The sequence below is a fragment of the Chiroxiphia lanceolata genome, chromosome 3, assembly GCF_009829145.1.
Source record: "Chiroxiphia lanceolata isolate bChiLan1 chromosome 3, bChiLan1.pri, whole genome shotgun sequence".
NCBI lineage: Eukaryota > Metazoa > Chordata > Aves > Passeriformes > Pipridae > Chiroxiphia > Chiroxiphia lanceolata.
This window is the reverse complement of record NC_045639.1, coordinates 86647146-86668287: the sequence shown is the minus strand read 5'-3', so window position 1 is coordinate 86668287 and position 21142 is coordinate 86647146. Positions and strand designations below refer to the sequence as shown.

General features: G+C 38.7%; 1 protein-coding gene across 6 annotated transcripts; it reads right to left on the bottom strand.

Annotated features, from left to right (window-relative positions):
- Nucleotides 1-211: 211 nt before the first annotated feature.
- On the bottom strand, nt 212-20844 carry ASRGL1 (asparaginase and isoaspartyl peptidase 1). Of its 6 annotated transcripts, none has more exons than XM_032683011.1 (8): nt 20826-20844; nt 20185-20302; nt 19529-19797; nt 15724-15866; nt 10683-10837; nt 6356-6474; nt 4253-4363; nt 212-1667 (listed from the first exon to the last, which is right to left on the bottom strand). In XM_032683011.1, the coding sequence occupies exons 3-8, from the start codon at nt 19713-19715 to the stop codon at nt 1432-1434; spliced, it is 951 nt and encodes a 316-aa protein (XP_032538902.1). In that variant the 5' UTR covers nt 19716-19797; nt 20185-20302; nt 20826-20844; the 3' UTR covers nt 212-1431. The 6 variants fall into 6 exon arrangements, with proteins under 6 accessions (XP_032538902.1, XP_032538906.1, XP_032538901.1 ...); XM_032683015.1 differs by lacking the exon at nt 20826-20844 and adding an exon at nt 20517-20693 and having other exon boundaries at nt 19529-19760; XM_032683010.1 differs by lacking the exon at nt 20826-20844 and adding an exon at nt 20517-20692.
- Between the last annotated feature and the right edge of the window lie 298 nt (nt 20845-21142).

Sequence of the window (21142 nt, the reverse complement as noted above, 5' to 3'; positions counted from 1 at the left end):
TTCATCTTCCACTATGGACAGGTGAGGTAAATATCACAAATATTTTGGACGTATTTTGGAAATGAAGCTATGTCAATACTGCCTTTTTTTTTTTTTTTTTTTGCCCCCAGAGAACAGCCTGGCCCTGTAGGATTGGTATCTCATGCCCAGATGGGAAAATAACTTAATTTTTACTCAAAGGAAGGCCACTTCTTTCTACCAATAAGCACAACAGAAATACTGGTACTGTTTTATTAACATGTGATGATCAGATAGTAGCCATTTTCTACATGATCTTCTGTTGAACAAAGTACACAAGGTTATGTTTTGCATGTGCCATCTTCTCTTGAACCATCACTGTCCATATTCAGTCATCTGCAACATCTAAGAAACCATGGATAAAGTAGAGAGCAGGTCAGACAGTCTTGGCAACCCTACCATTCTGTATGCGCCAACTCAATAACACAGTTTATTGTAGTTGGGAGACTAGTGGTTTAAAACCCTGATTTAAGATTTTTTTATGTTTATTTGGGCTATCTTGTAAAGGAACAAACCACAGAGTGATGGCATGCAATTTGAACATACAAATCTGCCCAGAGAGGAAACCTAGTCATCAGTTGAAATCCATAAAATTATTACAGTTTTTAACAAAAAGAATTATATGGTTGAGTCAGAAAATAGAAAAAAAAAAAACCCACCAAAATCTTAACAAAGAAACTGTATCAGAAGTAATGTAAAACATCAGTTCTTTTTAAAAAAGAAAATCTCTGCAGATGTTTCAGACTTCATACAAGAAGCTTGTTAAGAAGCAGTTTTGTTTGGTTTAGTACAGATTGTTTTCATCACTTACTTTTAGATAATTATTTTTCCAGTTAATCAGAATTACAGCTCCTTAGACTGTATTACATTTCTCTTTTCTGAGAAAAGTTATTCTCTTTACTCCATTATTTCCTCTGACAGTTACTTCAAGCCTGTGACGATGACTGAGTCTTAACTCTTCACTGCTCTTGGGTGGTACGTCACTGACAGTCAGCAATCTGTTATCATGGGAGCGCTGCTCAAAAGACTCTGGATTTTCAAAATTCGGTTTTTAATTAATAGGTATTCATCTCTCAAATCATCCTGGCAGTAGTCTCTGAAAATGGGCATGGAAAGGAGTTTCTCTAATACTGAAACTCAGGCTCCCTTTAATGTAGGATTATGGCATGCTAACCACAAAACCTACTGACCATTCTCTTTCTTATCTAGAAAAGGAGGATCTCCTGACTTCACAAAGGTATTAATATATCCATGTCCACTAGAGAACTACATCCAGATTTTGTTTTGAATGTAAATGTGGCAATGCCACTCCACAAAAAAGTACAGATCTTTCAGAAAGATAAAATCAACTGTCATTGTCCTCCAGTGAAAACTGGAGATCTTCATTCCTCCTCAGCCAACATTTCTTCATGCTTACAGTCCCTCACTTGCAGATACAAGTGCTTCATCAAGAGATTTCACATGCTTCTCCCCAGCACAAATCCCATAATGCAGCTCATCATCCTTTACAGCAGCCCAGGACATTTGCTTGGTGGAGAACCTTGCTGCCCACTCTCCTGCCTTGCTGACAACAATGACACCCCCCAGGCCCCCAACTCTTGTCTTCATGTAGTCTAATGCAGTGTCTGCTGCCACCTCTGGTGACATTCCTGAAAAGAAAAATAAGATCACTTCATGGCATCTGTCCTGACACTAGTTTTAAAACTCCAAGTTTCACCCCTCCCCACAGAGCCAGTCAAACCGTTTATAGGAAGGCTCTGGACAGTTGCTAAGAGCTGCTGCGGTGTGGTGCTGCTGCAAATATTTATTTTAATAGCTTCAGATTTTAATTCCATTTTAGTGCTTGATACAAACTAACTTACCAACTCTGTGTTCAAGAGACAATGTTTCTTATGCCATCATTTGAAGGGAAAAATGCCAATTTTGCAAGGTTTTCATCACAGCTTTGTCACAAGCGAGGTCTAAAGCATTTACAATTTGAAAAATCCCACATCAAAACAATCAAACATTTCAGTCATCATCTCTGTTCCAAGTCCACTGGCTGCAACAGAGCTCAAAGCACATTACTTCACATTGCCATAAGTTATCAAAACCAAAAATCAGCATTACTCTTCCTGAAACTTCTGAAACTACCAGGCAAGATGAGGTCTCAAACAGACATCAGACAAAGGACCAGCAAGGTAACTTTAGCTTTTCATTACTCAATTTCTATTAACAGGAATATTTTCTAAATAAATCAAATTGAATGTGAACGTCATACACACAGACCTGTAATAGCTGCAAGATACCTGTTCACTACCAGTTTAAATAAACATTCAGGAACGCAGTTGGCTTGGCCTAATTGCCCTAAGATATATTCCCTCAGTAATGTTATGCGGCTTAGGTTACAGAACAAAAACCTTCATGCTTTCTTTCCCTGCAAATTTTGAGTTAAAACCAAATAAAACCATCAGAGTCAGGATTATTCACAGCACTGGTGACTGACAGGATAAAGCTCCTTTCTCTGATGTACGGGTGACACTGTGACTATTCAAGTCAGTGGCACTGTCTTCAAAGGGTCAGTATTTCACTGTTTGATTTTTCACCAAGACAACAGCTGCCACCATAAGACAAAGATTCCAGCAGCTGCTAAGAATGGCAAAGCAATTCACTCCTAAAATATGAAAGTAAATTTTGCAGCATTCATCCAAAAGAAGATATTTAGTAAGTGAATTACTGAATAGCTAAACAGAATTATGAGAGCTCTGTAGTTGTTCTCGAATATGCAACTTCAGTTCAAGGACTCAAAAGTTACAATAACTTGAGAGTTTGTTTTCAGTGCCTTCATGGAAATGTTTGGGGGGGGGGGGGGGGGGGCAGGGGGAGTCTATTGCTGACATATTTTCCTGGCAGCTGAGTTATACTTCTGGGCAGGATAAATGAAGGTAAAGCAAGCACTGGCAGGGTGAACAAGAGCAAATCAATTAGACATTAATACACATGGGTTCATTTTTTTTCCTCTCTTTTTTTCAATAAACTTTTTAATTTGATACTCATTTGCCTTTCATACTGATTAATCACAAGCCAGACAACTGCTATCAATGCATAGGTTTTGCAATGCAGTTAACTTAAAGCCAGAGAAGAAACTGCTTTACTCAGTTTAGACTGAATAGAGCTTAGAAGGCTCTATTCACAAATTGAATAGTTAGGGACATAATATAGAGAGTAAGGGAGAGCATAATGTGTTAGAGCTTTGGGAAATAATCTGTAGGTTGTATTTTATGCTGAAACTGTCATATCAAAGATTTAGAGAAATGCACCTATTATATGCAAACAGCTCTATAAGGCATAACAGAAATATTCTCAGCTGTTACTTGTCTCTCTACTTACTGCTTCTCCAATGAAAATGTAAATTGAACATTTTCCAATTATTTCCAGTTTGGTTGATCTCAAAGCAAGTTACACTGTACTGCCCCGAAGCTACTACTTTCTAAAAATAATGGTGATATCTATATTAATGATTCTTGAACTGCATGCAATACAAGTATGTTGTCTGGCTATGTTTATAGGCTGTAACATAATCAAGGGTTTAGATGACAGACTAACTCAGGAAGGTAAAACTCCAAAGGGTCATCCCACAGTCAGATTATGTTACAGTCATATAAGACATACTGTGTCAGCTGTTTACCACATACCCACCCAGTCAGTTTAGTACATTTTCCAAAACAAAATGAAAATTGAAATCACGGTTAAAAAGTCTTAAAAGAATTTCTGTTGCTCTAATCAGAGTTGTTAAAATAAAGACCTTTATAGTTTATTAGAAAGGCAATATCCTAGATCTTCTAATTTCAGTTCCAAATATGTCTCTAGCGTTCCCCCTTACTGCTTCCTTAAATGTATCTTACTTTTACTTGTTTTCTACTTCCTGTTCACAAAATTTTAGTTTATAATTGGGAAAAAATATTAAAGAGAACTTCAGTTAAACAAAGTAGACAGTAATGTCTTTCAATGTACACTGATCTAAAGCATGATTAAGTATCAGGCAGCAGAGATAATTCTGTCCATTTCAGCTAGTTTAGCTTTATAAATACTTTAGTACTTCACTTTGTTTTTAAAGAGATGTGACCCATCACACATACCCCTGGGAGCAACTCTTCTGACACCTGTTCTAGCATGGCAGTAGATAAACTGAAACCTGTCATTATCAACGTTTCATATCTTCGTTATTTCGGCTTACAGGAAGTTTGGAATATACCTTGTTCCATGTGATAGAGGATCAGTCGGGCTAAGACCACTTTCATAATGCTCTCGCCATGTCCTGTGGTTGAAGTGGCACCAGAATGATTATCAGCATAACCTCCACTTCCTTTTCAGAGGGGAAAAAAAAAAAAAAAAGAAAAATTCTATATTATAGTTCTATAATATAATTTACAAGCTCTTCCTAAATCTTCATTCACGAAGCCTAGCCATGATTGTTTTCATTGTTTAAAATAGGTACTGAACATTTCATCCTAAAGGTCCATTAGCTTTCTGCATTTCTGGGAGCAAAGTGTCATTAATGCTTCTTTCTCATTTCTGCCTGTTTGAAAAGTTAAATATATGAAAGAGATCAACAACTGTGGGAGCAAGTCAGTTGCCAAGTTGAGAGAGACTACTGATCTGCTTGTGGTACAAGAAGCAGAAGCAGGCCAACACTCCACAGGGATAAGCAAAAATATTTTCCAGAACAGCAAGGGAGGGTATATTAAGGACCAGCAAGATAGTGATGAGACGCAGAATGCCAGGTCACACAACATTACCAACTGAGAAGATATGAAGGAAGATCTTGTGAGGACATTGGTGAACTGTCCAAAGTTTGAGGGGAACTTACGCACAACAACTTGTAAAAGATTTGAAGAGCCTAGGTTCTAGTGAAACCTCACAAAGCAACCCTGAAGAACCTTCAAAGTCCTCATCACAAGCAGAGTGGTTTTTTTGTTGAACTCCCCTTCCCTCCCCTTTTTTTTGTCCCATCCTTGTTTTGCTGGCACATTCCACACCCTGTTGCTCTCCACGAAGCTTCTGCTTGCTCAATACCCATGTTTCTAGCACATCTCCTAAGAAAAATATTTCCCAGGAGCTAGAAAGAAACATACCACAGCATTATAAACAAGGTACTGGGGGACAGGAAAGAGCCTTAGAAGAGCAATGAAAGTTTCTTCCCTTATGTACTTTCTTGATCAGACCCTTTCAATGGACCCCGACTTACACATGGAAAAACACTGCCACAATCAGTCTGTCAAAGCCCCTTTACTAAACCTCTGATGTTTAAAAGCACAGCTTTTCTGTTTCCAAGCCTGCAGATGTCTAGTGAGACCAAAAGTTACAAGCAATATGCTCAACAGCACCTAGTTTCATTTGTCCTTCATAGAACCATGTCCCAAACTACAGGAACCCTGAACATAACCTACACAGAAGGATATTTGCAGTCAGAAAGCTGAAGCTAGAAATGAAGCTGAAAATATAGTCACATATATTTTGACTATATAGTCAATAGTCAAAATGCAGAGGGTACCAAAACGTTAGCAACTTCATGTGCAAAATAAAGATAGTACTAGTTTCTTCATAATCATATACTGCCAACAGTAGTCCTACTTGAGTTTGGAACATGTTTTACTAAAAATAATTATTTTCCAAATCCCAGCTGTATGGTAGAACCCTAAAGCAATCAATGACAAGTCTGTTCCATGAGAGGAAGAAGTCTGTGGAAAGGATTTTAAGTGTTTCTTTATACTTGGATAAGAGATCTCTTAAAATATTTCCTTTATTCCACAACACATCTATTAGGCTCTGAGGTAGTCTTATCAGGGCTCTCTAAGAACAGGAATTTACTCAAAGTTGCCAGTCACTTTATAATTCTCATTCACTGATAAAACAAATAGTAATTGCAATTACACCTACTTCCTTAAGTATCAAGAAAACAGCATCTTAATATAGAGTAGGCTACATTTTTTGACTGAGTTGAAAGCATAGATGTAAAAAACCACAGCTTTATCAGAATCAACAGAAAGGAAACACGGGAAAAAACTGTTAACATTTATGAAAGAGCAGAAAAAAGAAATTTCCATCCACATTTTCCATACAAAAAAGTGTTGGATGACAATAATAATGACAGCACCACACCTCTACTCCCAATCCTTTCTTGCAATCTCCATGCTGTAAGAAGCTTGAGCTTTTATACATCCAAATGTTAGATCTCCAGATGTACTAGTATTTATGTGTGTTTCACTAATGAAAAGGAGAGTGTACAATACTTATTTTTCTTTCTTCAAATGAGAAACCTCCAAAAAAATGAAAGGTAAGATCCCACACCCCATACCTATGCATGCTGTGTCACCAACACGGCCAATCAGCTTATTAGAGAGTCCTCCAGTGGATGTTGCACAAGCTACATTGCCTTCACTGTCTATAGCAACAGCACCAACTGTTCCAAGGTCTCTGCCAAGAAAAACAGTTCACAAAATTAGATAGAATTAAAGCATACCTGCCAAAGCATGTTGCATTTATTTTCCAGGTAGCTTTAAAAAAGATTACTACAAAAGAAGTACTGCTCATCATAAAGCTATTTTTGCTATGCTTCTCATTGCAAAAATAACAAGTAATATGTAACAATTCTCACTTTATATTTAACAGAGTAGAAAACACTCATTTTTTTTAATCTCCCCCCATGACTTGTTTACCTTCAGAGCATGGAAACTTCGACTTGGGGAGGAAAAAACCCACAAAGCAAAAGCAGACAGGGCAGAAATACTTCTAGTCATCATAGTTCTGGAGTAGTTTTTTGGCTGACACACAAATTGACACACAACTTTCCCCTAAATGGCAACTCCAAGATGCAACAATTGGCTCCACTGTCTCAAGAGGAGGTTAACCGGAATTATTAATGACAATGTACGTAAATAAGTGAATACAGAAAAGGACAGTAATGTTATGCACGTACTGAATCATTTCCTTCCTGTTCCTCCTCTTTCCTCTTCCTTACTCCCCCTAATGTTTGAATGCCACAAAAAAAAAAAAAAAGGTTATTTATGTGCCTTTCAACGAGTACTGCTCACAATGCATCATTAATACATATTTTTGTCTTTGTACTCTGTAGCTAAGCAATCTTGAGGTTTAAATCACTTGGCCAGTAGAATCCGCTGAAACCGCACATCAGTTTAGAAATCTTCATGCACTGAAGATAACAGAAGTCTCAGCTATTGCTTTATTTCTTCAGCACAGAAAAGACATATACGATAGACTGCTCAAAACATACATGTGTAGTCATGTTCGAAGAAAAAAAAGCCTGTTCTAACGTACTGTAACAGTTGCTACACTGAGAAGCAAGACACTAGTGAGAAGCAACAGTTTAAATACCCACATATTCCAGCATTTCACATAGGAACATAAACCACTATCTGGCTAGAAGCATACCAAAAAAAAAAAAAAAAAAAAAAAAAAAAAGCAAGCATAATCTGCATCCTTCCACACAGGAAAAGAATTTGTAATAACCCTTCAAGGAACTAACTCAACGGGCAACTGGAACAGGAATATCTTGGGAAGTTGCCTGGACACTGGTGAGGGTTTCTCTATAGCTCCATAAAATCTCAGCTAATTAAGTCAGACAAAGTCCTTGTGTACCGTGAAACCCACAGTCACTTTCTCAGAAAACCAACTTCCTGTTCGCTCCTGCTTATGTAAAATATCATACTGTCAGTCCCTACACTTCATTCACAGCAATTCAAAGTTGACTGATGAATCACAGGCCTTACAAACTGCTCTGACATTTCTGTGGATATGGACCTCATCTCAAACTGATATGATAGTGCAGATGGGCTTCCCACCCATCCATCTGTTACAAATGATTTGCTGAAAAGAACATGAGTAAATTCAGTACTCTCTTGCACATTCATGCAGCACCCTTCAACCTCCTCAGAAGTTAAGAAAGGTACATCCAGATGTATATTTTTCTAGGTAAGTATTTATCTTAAGAAACTGTGAGAATAAAAACACACAGATCACACAGACAGCAGCTATCTGTTTTGGTATGAGAGCACAACTGTTGATAAATTCCAAAGTGAGTGTACTCAACATACCTTATCTGCAGTGGAGCAAATAAACAACTATACTGTATTTCTTACTGCTCCTTTAAACTTTTTTATTGCTTCAGTGTAACTTTTTCTTTGTTCATCTTCAGAACAAAGGCTAAGAAGATATAAACAGGTTTTTTGCATGGATAGTTGACTCCAAAACATTACCAAGGCAGGCAAAACTGCCTAAGTAGAGATATCATACTATAATGCAATCTCTATTGTTAGTTATTGACAGTAGCAAAAACCTGAGCAAGGACCTCTGGTATACCAGAGGATGCTATTAGGGATTTCTTCAATCAAGAATTATTCTTATATACTGCATATACTGTGATACAAAATATATTAGTTGGATTTATTCATTCCCTCTTGTCTAAATCTTTCATTATCCAGTTTCCATGAAGTGACATGTACTTATTCCATCCCCATTCAACTAATAAGGTATCTGCTATTTGTCTCTTAGCCCTGCATCAGTAGTAGGGTTTTCTGTTGATTGCTGTCAGGGTCCTTGTTACTTAACACCTCCTGGAGTTATTCATGCAGTGTGATTCACAGAGGGGCTAGGAGCCCATTTACTACAGGCACACTCAACTCCCTTTTTGTGGGGTTCTAAGGCAACCTCCAGTAATTCTTATCAAAGGTATGGCTAGAATCTTTGGAGTGAGAGACTGCAGATAAATCAAACCACACCTTGTTCTCAGCAAAAGGTGCGCAAGATGGAATGTGGTACATGCAATGGAATCCTAAGCTTTTAGCATAAATGAATGCAGGCTCCTAATCAGCAGAAAAGAAAGGTATCTCTCATGGAGACGCCAGACTTGGCCTGGAAAGCCTATGAAACCCCATGGTTTCCAACACTGTGAGGACCAGAGCACTGGAAGTTAAGTACACATCAACCTTCAAATTCCCAGTATGATCTGGTATTATGTTGCCTCTGACTAACACTACTTCACCTTCTGTCTGCTTGCCTCAGGCAAGTTTCTGTGTAATCACTGTGGACATAACAGAGAAAAAGAATATTCCACATGTGATACAGAAGGAAATGAGCTTGCATAAAAAAAGACCTGTTTTCAACTTTGTGAACTTGTGCTGATGTTTTGGGCACTGGTTTTCAGAAAAAGAACAGAGTGGCCAACACAAGAAAAAGTCTTGACCCCTTCAGAGATACACAAGTTTTCTATTATCAGATATTCCAGAGCAAGACAATGCTGAAATTGAAGATGCCTAACACTGTTATCAGAAAAAAACTTTAAAAATTAAGCAGTTACGAAGAATGAATGAAGACTTAGATGCCATACCATTCCAACTGATATGTGTAGGAGACCAAGTGGCAGTAGAGGTTACACCATCCTCAAAATTCTTCATCATGAATGGCAATACCACACAGTCCTTGGATAGACCATGTATCAAAAGAAAACTCCTTTTGTGTACAAAATGAACTATGACTGAGACCTTATGGTCAAGGAACAACATCACTTTGTTTACAAGACCATATTTATGCTTGCCTTATTAATTTCTTTTTCCTTTTAGCAATCTACTGAAAGTAACGTACAGCTTGTAGTTTATAGCCTTGTTTCGAAGTCTTTAATTAACATGCCCACAGAAGAAATTTACTTCTTTTGATCTACAAATTCAGTTCTGCTTCTCTCATTACTACTATTTAAAAAAAACCCAGATGAACAGCACGTAGTACAGCATATATGTAATGTAATACAGTGCTTTCCTGCGCCACAATCACTGACATACAAATGGAAGCTCAAAACAATTTGGTATTTATCCCCACCTCACAGGCATAAACCCCATTTTTGACACCTCATGTTTTTCATTCCTTTTCATGTCCACCTCACTTTCCCCTTCACTTTATATGAGATTGGCTTGTTTTTCAAGTGACGTTCGTTTTGCTGTCGGGCGATACCATCCAGTAGCATCTCACTTCATACCCACCACTGAACTTCTTGGTCATTTTTTTCATTCCTTTTCATAAACAATAGTCACGATCAGCACTCGGAAGGAGTTACTGGCCAAAATCTGATGTCATTTAACTACCTAGTCCAGTTTAAAGACAAATCTGATCATCTACTTAACCGAGATCAGCTTTCTTAAATTTTTTTCATGGACTCGTTTTGAAATGTGTACTGGAGGTTTTTTAAAATCACAGTTCCTCCATGGAAAAGAACTATACAAAATTACACCTGCTGTTTTTTTAAAGCTGCTCTATGCTCTTCTGTAACTGGCGATTTTAAGAGGAATAACAAGTTCTGATTTTGTAAAACCTATGCTACGTTAAAGTGACAAACAATCTCCTTAAGCAGCAACAAGTTTATTAGAGTTTGTTCCAGTCATTTAAACTTGAGCAAATTCATTGAAAGCTTGATTTTCCAGTACTTTCACTGAAGACACACTGTAAAGACCGTATCAAACCATGTAACATTTGGAATACAGGCCTTCAAGGGGGTTTGTTTGGTTGGTTTTTTTGGTTTTGTATGTTTTCTTGGTTGGTTTTCTTGGTTGTGGGTTGTGTTTGGTAACCAGGTAGCACAAATTAAATTACATGAATTCAAGAAAAATTTTACCTACTTCTGAAAATCTTCAGGGTTGAAATCTGGTTCAAGGTTCTTCCTCCATCTCTCACGGGATCTCTCAGTTACTAGTTTCTCCCCTGGAATCTCAGGAATACCCATGGTCCGAGCAAACAGGTGTGCACCCTGATCAGTCAGCAGCATGTGCTTTGTCTGCAGAAGACAGACATGAGATTCATTGACAGTTCTTGTTTTGTCTTGTACTGAGCAGCTTTGTACAATCACTCTTTATTTTTAGATGTAGCCACATAAAGAAAATTCCACATTTTATTTTTAAACTGTCTAAATTTCTATGTCCATATCCCCTTCCACTACAGCTGAAAAAAGTCAGCTCTCCAAAACACAGGTACAAACTTTCATCATTAGTAGAAAACTGCATTTATCTAGTGCACACTTCCTCTAACGGGAGAAGAAAAATTGGTAAATTTGTTCTTTTGCTAATTTATATGCAACTTCTTTGTACTGTTTCCAGTCAATCACCAAATCACTACATAACTAACTGTTTAGTCCAGTTAACTAAGAAATCTAGAAGGATTTTACTTAGAGGAATGGTAAATAAACTCCTGTTCCATTTAAAGGCATTACACATAGTAAAATAACCAATAAATGTAAATATCATATACTGACGTGCTTCTTAATATCAGCAGAACAATTTTATTTTAAACATATCCTTCAACTAGCTGCTATTCTTATAGACTCAGAATTTCAAATTTAAGAACAGAAAACTGTTCTAATGGGCTCAACCAAAATACATTTGCCCTCTTCTAAGAACATCTGCGAGTTCTATTTGCATTCCTTTATTTACAGAGCACTTTGACCAGATTTTAATTCAACAACCTTAGTTAATTCCATGCTTCAAAATTTGTACAGCTGGGTTAATTAATATTTTAGAAAAACTTGACAGATAAATTTGTTTAATTAATCCTTAAACTTTAGTAGTAGCTCTAAAATCTGATTTCTTTTGTTTGGTTGTTGGTTTTTTTTTTAATCTATGTCAAAAAGTAAGCATCAACTTTTTGCACAACTGTACAGCTCTTAATCACTCATCAGAGCCTGGGAAGGTTTTGGAGGAGCAGTGATCTGACTGTACAGTATGGAGTAATTTCAGAGCACAGCACCTAACTTCAAGCAAGCTCTTATAACCATGCAGCAGCACAGCACACAGGCACCAGCTGAGGTCCAAAAAGTAGAACCACTTGATGCTGGAGGCTCTGCAGGCCAGCAGAGCCTTGCAGAGCACTAAAGTGGCACATATGCAGCTCTCAGCCAGAAGCCAGGATGGCATTTCTGTGTCATGCTATATTCTGCAGGACATTTAGATCTCAAAGTTTTGGATTTTTACAGTGTTGCAGACCATCAACTTCTGTTGATTTCTAAAGCAATGACAAGTAATCCCTATCATGACCAACCCATAGCACTGCATTGTTTATTAAAGGATTACAAACAAACATCTTCCCAAATCAGACACTGATCTCTACTTAAGCCTATCACAGCCTCTGCACTAACCCCTTTGGACAGTTACAGAGGAGGGAAATGTGGTTGCACTTCAGAAACATTCCTGATGATGTGGCCCTGAATCAAACATTTTCCAAAATTTAAATGCCTTTTAATTAATCCTCAATTCATGAGAGTATTGCTTTAGGGAACAAGAATAAAGGTTAAAAGGAATAAGTCCTCTGTATATGTGAAAGAGTGGACATCAGGGTTATGTGCTGAGTGACATTACTGGACCTATCTATTTCTAACATAAGACCTACCTATTTCTAACAAAGCTGGTGAGTAGTCTTCTTTGACTTGAAAGCCAACTTCTTTGTGCAATACTGCCCCCCTCTGCCACTGCCACTAACCCAATCAGAAGCATACGATCCAAAATTCAAACTAGTTTTGGTTTTTATCTGAGTGTGGGTTTTTTTTGTTTGGTGGGGTTTTTTTTAGGAAAGACACTGAAATTTTCTTTTGTCTTTATCTGTAGCAGGAGGATGTGTCCTCCATCACTTGATTTCTTCAGCAATTAAGGCTATATGGTCCTTCAAATAAGATTTTTAAAAATACAGTTTTTTACTGTATTTTACCATAATAAATGGAAGTTATTTCTAAAAACTTCTTCCAAGTGTTCCCTCCCATATGCAGATTCAGATAACATACCTTTCTAAGCTGCACAAACAAGAAATACTTGCATAAAGAGGAGTAAGCTTCTATGATAGGGTTTTGTGGTTGTTTTTTTTTTCTTTTTCAGTCCTTACTTGAAGAAGTTCTCTCCAATACATCTTGTCAAACAAAAGAGATGGTAGAACAACACAAATTTTTCTGTCTCATCTGTCTAGAGTTTCATGAATACGGTTGCTAAATTAGAGCGCCTAATTTTTCTGGGAGACATTTATAAAAAGTAATTCAAAAGGACAAAAAAAAAAAAAAAAAAGCGTTCCAGACATATTACTAACAAGAAGAAATGCTGGCAAGTTTAGTTAATTTCATGGGGAATGGGGAAAATCTCCCAAACTTCTGCAGCTGACCTGAAATTCAGATCCTCACAGTTCTTAATTTGACAATTCTGGCAGCGCAGAGCACAGCAAAAATCCAGCCCTTTGCATTAAGAAGTCTGTGTTCTAAGCTAAATTCTCCTTTGTCTAATGTAAAGGGCTGCAAATATAGTAGGGGAACACATACACAGTTCATATATAGCAATAAATTAGTTCTCTAACATTCACTACAAACAGGAATAATTCAACAAACATGTAACTGTTTTCTCAAGAATTTGTAACATTAGTGAACATAGTAAAAGACTTGCACCTCTAGAAGCTCTGTGACTGACAGCACAGTAAATGCTGAATAGAAATTATTGTGGTGCCCTCCTTTTTTCTACTTGACAGGTTTGGACAAGTTTGAGCCCAGTGGCAAAGTGACATCACAAAGGGATAAATGTGTGCAAGAACAATCTCGAGGAACTACTCTGGCCACCAGATGGAGCCCATACTGTTCCATAATATGATGGAAATACAATTACAAGCAGATGGGAGGGTGTTTTTGGTTGGTTGATTTGTTTTCGGGAACTGCATGTTTCAAAATTCTTTATGGCACTGAGGCATCTCAAAACCACTAGAAAATACTTACACATGCTTAAGACCCCAGGAAAATTACAGTCTTATTATCAACTGGTCACAAAGTTGAAAAAAATTTAATTATGCACAGTAAAACAAAACACACTATGAAATAAACTGTGAAATAGCCTGGTTTGGTGTCCCAAAATTCCTGTCCAAGATGAACAGAAAAGCAGAATCAGTTGGTATTCCCATTTGTAATACCTGATGGAAAAGGAGCAGAAACTCATCTTGAGCTATATTAAGCAATTTAGGCCATTTACATTTGAACTTTATCATCTACAGAGATTTTTTTTTGTATCTGGGCAAAAATGTTAAGGTTTTAGGACTACATCATTATACTTGTTCCTGTACAGTAGAATTTATGATTTTGTTTCAAATTTAGCCTCAAAACTTTTGAACACCAGAAACAACACAATGACAAAAAGAGACAAGATGGACAAAGGAGAGGGTTTTTTGTTTGCTGGGGTTTTTTTTCCTTTTTTTTTTTTTTTTGTTTCTTTGATTTTTAGAACAGAATTTGTAAAGTTATGTTCTCAAAATCCAACAATATTGTGTTCACATAAATAGGATTTTGTCATGGACAAGACAAGAAAATAAATCAGTGATTCTGGAATATGAAGCGAACAACGGGCATTAAAAGAAGTTCTCCAAGAATGAAATTAAGTGAAATACAACACGTTAACGACATCTCTCCCCCAGCTCTTCACCTACATTCACAAATTTTGAAAAATTTGGTTTTGTGAAGCTGTCTACCACCTATACTTACTATTGTTCTAGCTGAATGACAAAATAAAAGCCAGCTGAAGGAAAAAACCCTTATTCATCGCAAGTTTTAACATTACTGAAACGTATGTCTTCCAGAAAACAAAGTATTTATATTAAATATTTTAGTGAAATGTTCTAATTTTAAAAACAGGACTATTCTCCAATAATGGACACAAAAAAATCCTATCTGCCTTGGAGGCCACTGAGGACAAATTAAATTTCAATCATCTTTATAGATCACCAAAAGAGGTTTAGTTTCCTCAAAAGTCACTTTAAAAGGTTAAAGAAACATAAAAGTCTTCTTTGTTCGTAAGTGAATATGAAACCCTTTTCAACAACAGGGCAGCTGCACGAGCAGGATGAAAAGTGTAAACTCCAAAGACAGTACAAACTCTTTGATCACTGCCAAGTAAAACATGCAAATATCACACAAATGATCTACTCCATCCTGACGCACACCAGTAGCCACCATTTCTGAGAAATAAGAGAAGTCTGTTGTGGTAAATATTAGGTGGACTTCTTAGTGGAGTAATGTGGGACTGATCTTAAGTAGAAGGTCAAGTAATAACCATTTTGCTGCCCTGATAAATTTGATTCTCTTGAAAAATCAGTCACCACCCAACAGAGCTACTGTTACCCTCTACTGCTGGAAGACTACAACTTTGCACTAGAGCTACCATCTGACAGGTCACAATGGAGAAGACTATCTGGAACAATGTAAGAATGCATTACATAGCCAAATATGTAATTGGGTCATTTAATCCAGTGCCCTTTCACTGCAAAGTGAACACTGTATTATCCAACTGTAATCTTGCGAGATCAAGCAGAAGACTCAGTGCCAGCATAAAAGCTCTTCAAAAAACAAGTGAACAAAATAAAGAAAATAAATATCTTGAACACCAGCTGTGGAACTACAGGAGACCAACATGCACATTTCAATTTCTCCTTGAGAAAGCAGAATTTATGTTTTCTTAGAATGTTATTTTTTTTTATAAATATCTCTCAAAAACCCTTAAAATAAAAATGCTTCATGGTCATGACCATAGCTTCCAAACACTTTCATCCATTTCTCCCTTCTTTCCTGCCTTAAAGCACTACACAAATATCATCATTGATGTGTATCAATACACTGGATGAAGTTCTAAGGAAAAACATGCTTCATAATCAGCATACCTTTTCCATAACAAGTCGAGCAAGTTTTATTGGGTTTGCTATGCATTTAACTGCAGATACTGCTCCAGAGTCTAAATTTTTTCCATCCATTATAATGGCATCCATTTCTACTTCACCTTTTTCATTTAGAACAGATCCACAACCTAAAGACAAAAGAAAAAAAATTAGGGAGGAAGACAAAGAGAAGAAAGTCATTAAGACCTAACCACCAGGTGATTCAATTATTAGCTCTTATCAAGCAACTTTTCTCTTTCCCAGTTTGCTGACTTACTGAAAGTATCTCAGCAGAAACACTGCTGAGTATTACCACAAAATCCAGCCATTAAGAGAAGTCTCACAGAGTACAACATCTACTTTAAAAATCAAGTTTTATTTTTTGTAAGATGAAAAACACTTCCAATCACATCGCAAATTATATACTTGGTCCAAAAGTTAAAACAACAATCACGAACAGAATTCTTTATTCCTCAGATCACTTTCAGTGCACAAAAGTATTTTACCTTACAGTTCTTCCAAAGGAGGATACAACATAACCCAAAGAAATGCTATAGCATTTGATCCTATCAACAGATTAGTGTCATACAGCACTCCAAGAAACTGCCAAAATAATGCAGCAGAATAAAAGCATCCACTCACTACTGTAGCAAAAGCCTGAAATAAGTTCTTCATTGCCAAAAAAACCCAGTAGATAAAGTAATTTAAAAAAATAAAAATTAAGGAATAAAATGTTGGGTAGTTATTTTCTTCTATAATTATCAGTGCTATTACTAACCTAACTGAAAATTAATGAGATTAAAAAAAGAGACAATGCAAATAGGGTGGAGTTTTTGAGTAATGCCAATAATTGTATCACAGGGGAATAACAGGTTTTAAGTCATCAAATGCACAAGCCTTGCTAATAAGGATGGTGAAGACTAAACCTAAAAAGAAGCAAAAAGCCAAACCAAAACACGGCAGATTTACACAGTAGCTCAGGTAGAAAGACCTGAACACTGCAGATAGCTAAAGCAATTTTTTTTCTTTCTGTTAAACGAGTATTAAAGCAGGTCAGAAACCACTGTTAATAACTGACATAAGACTTCTATACCACTGTACTTCAGACCTGAACATATGAAGTTAAATCCCCTGTAACAAGAGACAACAAAATCCTGTAATCCTCCTCCTGTAATCTCCAAAACTTCCCCTGCCACATACAGACACACTCCCCAAAAGCTATTTTTTGCCTGTCTGCGACTGCATAAGCTATTCCAGAGTTCAGCCCTGCATCATTCACAATGTGTTAATTTCTAGACTACACTGATCTGTAAAGAGCTTACAAGTTAATTGCCTTGTGCCATCTGCTTTAACATAATTCTTCCAGTTCTTCCTTTATGCTGGTAAGGAATTAGTACTCTTTGTTTACTTAGCTAAACCCTGCCATACTCTTAACTTCCTTTGACAAGGTAGGCTTTCTAGCCCATGACCTTGAAATTCCCACTAGAACTAGGAGATTCTTAAGTATCAGTGACCAGAACCACTATTCCAAGGGAAACTCTACCAGGCCCCTTCACCACTGCATTAATAGTATCGTATGTCTACTGGACATCTCTCATGGGATACAGTTTAGGATTTCCTAAAATTTCCTGAGCAGAAAACAGATGCAGACAGTTTCTTCAATCAAAGGCAGCTTCCTACAAAAGCCTCCTCTTAAGCTAGTGAAGAGAGACAGGTGCTCTCTAAGAACAATTCATCCCACTTGCCATAGAATCATAGAGAGGCCTGGTTTGGAAGGGACTCTCGCCATGGGCAGATGTCACCCACTAGATCAGATTGCTCAGGGCCCCTCCCAACCTAGCCTTGAACACTTACAGGGATGGGGCATCCACAATTTCTACATCTTAACTGTATAGTCACCTTTTTCATTCCACTGACCACCATGAAAGTCTGTACACTACAACAAAGCTAGATACTGAACTTCAGGTTACTTCAGGTAGGATGAATAGGATGGTTACAGACTGCCTTTTCATCCACCTTTCAAAGCAATGGGTAGGGACTACCAGCCGCCAAGGGCATGGTATCCATTGGCAGCAATGCTGAAAAAAACACAAAAACATTTGGCTCACTTGTTAAGCAAAAGGCTGGGAAAAGAACAGAGACAACAGAAGACAGAAAATCTAAGGGGACATAAATAATGAACATACGAGATTAGCTAAATTACATGTAGGGTACTGAGAGGAGTACTCCAGTCACCTCTGTCTACAGATAGACAGATGTGTCCTGTGCCCTGTAAAGGCTGCAGAAGAGTGTGCAGGGACCAATACAGTGTCAATTCATATATCTGCAGTATTCACACCAAGCTGATGAACACTGCTAGCCAAAGAAATCACATGAGGTAAATATAACCAAGGCCACTTCCTCATCACAAGCAGAACTGGATGACTTCATTATGCTGCACAAGTCACTAAAATGGTAGTTTTAGACAACAGTATAGCTTCTGAGTCCTTCTACCAAGCCAACATCACGATGAACCTACACAGAATGGCTACACCCTGTAATTCAAAAAAGGACACAACCTGATCGTTACGCCCATTCTTCCTCATGTTCCTTGTTGTCTCTTAGCAATATCTGTTTTCCTAGAAAATAGTACAGCAAACCAGATTTTTTCTTTTATAAAGATAAATATCACACCATGAGTTTTAAACAGCCACTCCAATCAGCGTCCTCTTCACATAGCTTTCACCTCATTTTTGCCAGCTACTGTGAGCAGCTGTATCTAATGAGCGTTAAGACAATTAGATATCTGTAAGTGATTACCAGACTATTTGCCACACTTAGATCAGCACAGCCAAACCTGAACAAGTGCTTAAGGCTCAAGTCCAGTTAAGTAAAAAGTAAATGAGAGGATGCCACCCTGATACTATGTAATAGTACACACCACACGTCTAAGTTTGCTTCATGATTTCAGCTTGGACACTCTAAAAATCAAAATGTTCAGCCCAAGTCAGTAACAAAACACTGAAAGTTTCATATGAAATAAAAGCTCTCCCTTGCTCTCAATTGCAAGGTAAGCAGGAAAAAATGAACCTCTGCAAACTAACTGAGCACATAACTAATAGTTATGTTATCTAAAGCACTGATCACTGTCAGGTCTTTCCTTCCATGTTTATTCCTGACATATGTTGGTGAGAATTTTTTTTTTGGTTGAAACTTATCAAAATCATAAACAAGTCATATCAAGAGGAGAAAATATTTGACAACTTCCACTAACATTAATTTACGTTACTCATTAGAAAATCCAGTTATGAACTCTTTCAGTATAGATGCATGACTCATATACCATTACTGCATTACTTCTGTAATGTTATTTGCAAAATAACTAATTGTAAGCATTAATGAAGAGAAAAACACCCAAAATCCCCAAGAACAGCATTCCTCTGGTAAAGGACAAGTGTTAAGGCTTAAACAAATGCTGCAAGCTATATCCAAGTGCCTTGAAAATGAATGTTAATTAAACATATACTCCATAATAGAGTCCGTGTCTTAAAACTGAATATAAATGGCACAGTAATGAACAGCTCCACATGAATGAAATGGGAGAAGAAGAATGAGAACAGAGTAACTCAATTTCCTCAGCGTACTCATGAGAAACTGCCGCACACGCCATGATGTTTTATACTGAGAAATCAACTGTTTTCTGACACTAGTATTTACTCCACTGCAATGTGCATAATTCAATAATAATGCAAGTCAGGATTTTCAGAAGCATCAGGGCAAAACACTTGAAATACAAGACGATTTTAAGCCCACTTAATTCTCGAAAAATTACCTGCATTAAAATGAGGATCATCTTCCATTGACTGTACTGCCTCCTCAACAGCATCTACGGCGCTGCCTCCCCGTTTCAGGACAGCATAACCTTGAAGCGCAGCTCTGACAGTGCCAGCACGACATCCCTCTTCTCGCTCTTTGAAGATCCGTCCAGCTCCACCATGCACCACGATGACAGGCTTCATTCTGCCAAGTTTCTCCCAAGGCTTTTAGCTGAGCACACCTGTTAGTTGTTTGGAAAGAGTAGTCTGTAGTGCGTGCTCCCTTCTACATGGAGAGAAGGCGGCAGGTTAGTTAACAGATACAGGCAGTTTGCAACCATTTTACCTTCCAGGAAGTGAAGTACTCATGAGGGAGCTCCTAATTCAGGTCTGGACAAGGCCCCAGACAACTTTTAAGGCCAGCCCTGCTTTGAGCAAGGGACTGGGCCAGGTGGCACAGGAAGGGCCCTTTTCAGGCTAAGTTATTCTACAAACTTGTGATTTAGTATGAACCCTGTATGGTGATAATACATTACAGACAAACAAGCATTTGAGGTCCTGCTAGTTGCTCTTTATTTTAGATGGGTAGCCCCACTGTCTGAGTAGAGTAATATATAACCGACAACAAAAAAAAAAAAAAAGGCAGCTGACCCGACCTGAGTTAACAGCTTACCCAGCTCAACCACCTGGATCCCAGACCTCTGACCTCTTGCAAAACTTTGAACTTCGTGCAGGAAAACAAGGCGTTCGCACCTGGCAGGCAACAGCTTGTTGTTGCTGCTCACGGCCTCCTGAGAGCGAAAAGAGATTGTTGCTACAAATCTCCAATGATGCAAATCACATTTTTCATTCTAGAAAGAAGCAAAGAAGCAGCCTCATCTCCCACTGAAATCTGGGGCATCTCTCAGTGAAAATTCCCCACGTGGAAAGTTTCTCGGGGACAGCTATTTCTGGAGACTGTGAAGAACAAACTCTAACTCCCTTTCCCTCATCCTGCAGGCAAACCTTTCCGACAGAGTCTCCCGCAGCCCAATACCTCTCTCTCCCGCTGCCCCAGGGCGGCCGCTCCCGCCCGGGGCCGCCGGACGGGATGGCAGCAGGCGTGGAGCCCAGCAAACCCCATCCTGGAACGCCGTGGGGCAAAACATCCCCTAAGCGAGGCCGTGCAGGCTTCTATTTCAACCAGTAGCTACACTCTTCCCACGCTCTTCACGGGCTCCCCTCGACCCCGCACCCAGCCGGGGCCCTTTGTACCGCCGGCCCGCTGCCAGCCCCCGGCCCCGTGAAGAGCGGGAGCGCGGCTCCGGACCCCACCTACAGCGCCCAGGGCGCCGGCCCGGGCGGGCGCAGCCGCAGAGCCCCCGCGCCCCGCAGCCGCCCTTAACGGACATGGCGCCCCTGCGTGCGCTGAGGCGTGCCCGCAGCCAAGATGGCGGCTGCTGCCAGCAGTGCCCGGGCGGTCTCATCCAGCACCCTGCAGGGGCCGGGCCGCTCCCGCCGGCCCTGGACTACCAACAGTGGGTGCTACCGCATCGTGCACCCCTCGGCGTGCTTCTCCCCTCAGCCGCGGCCCTTGCTGTCGCCGCGCTGTGCGAGGCCATAGTTGCAGTGTCACACCAGCTCATCGCCTG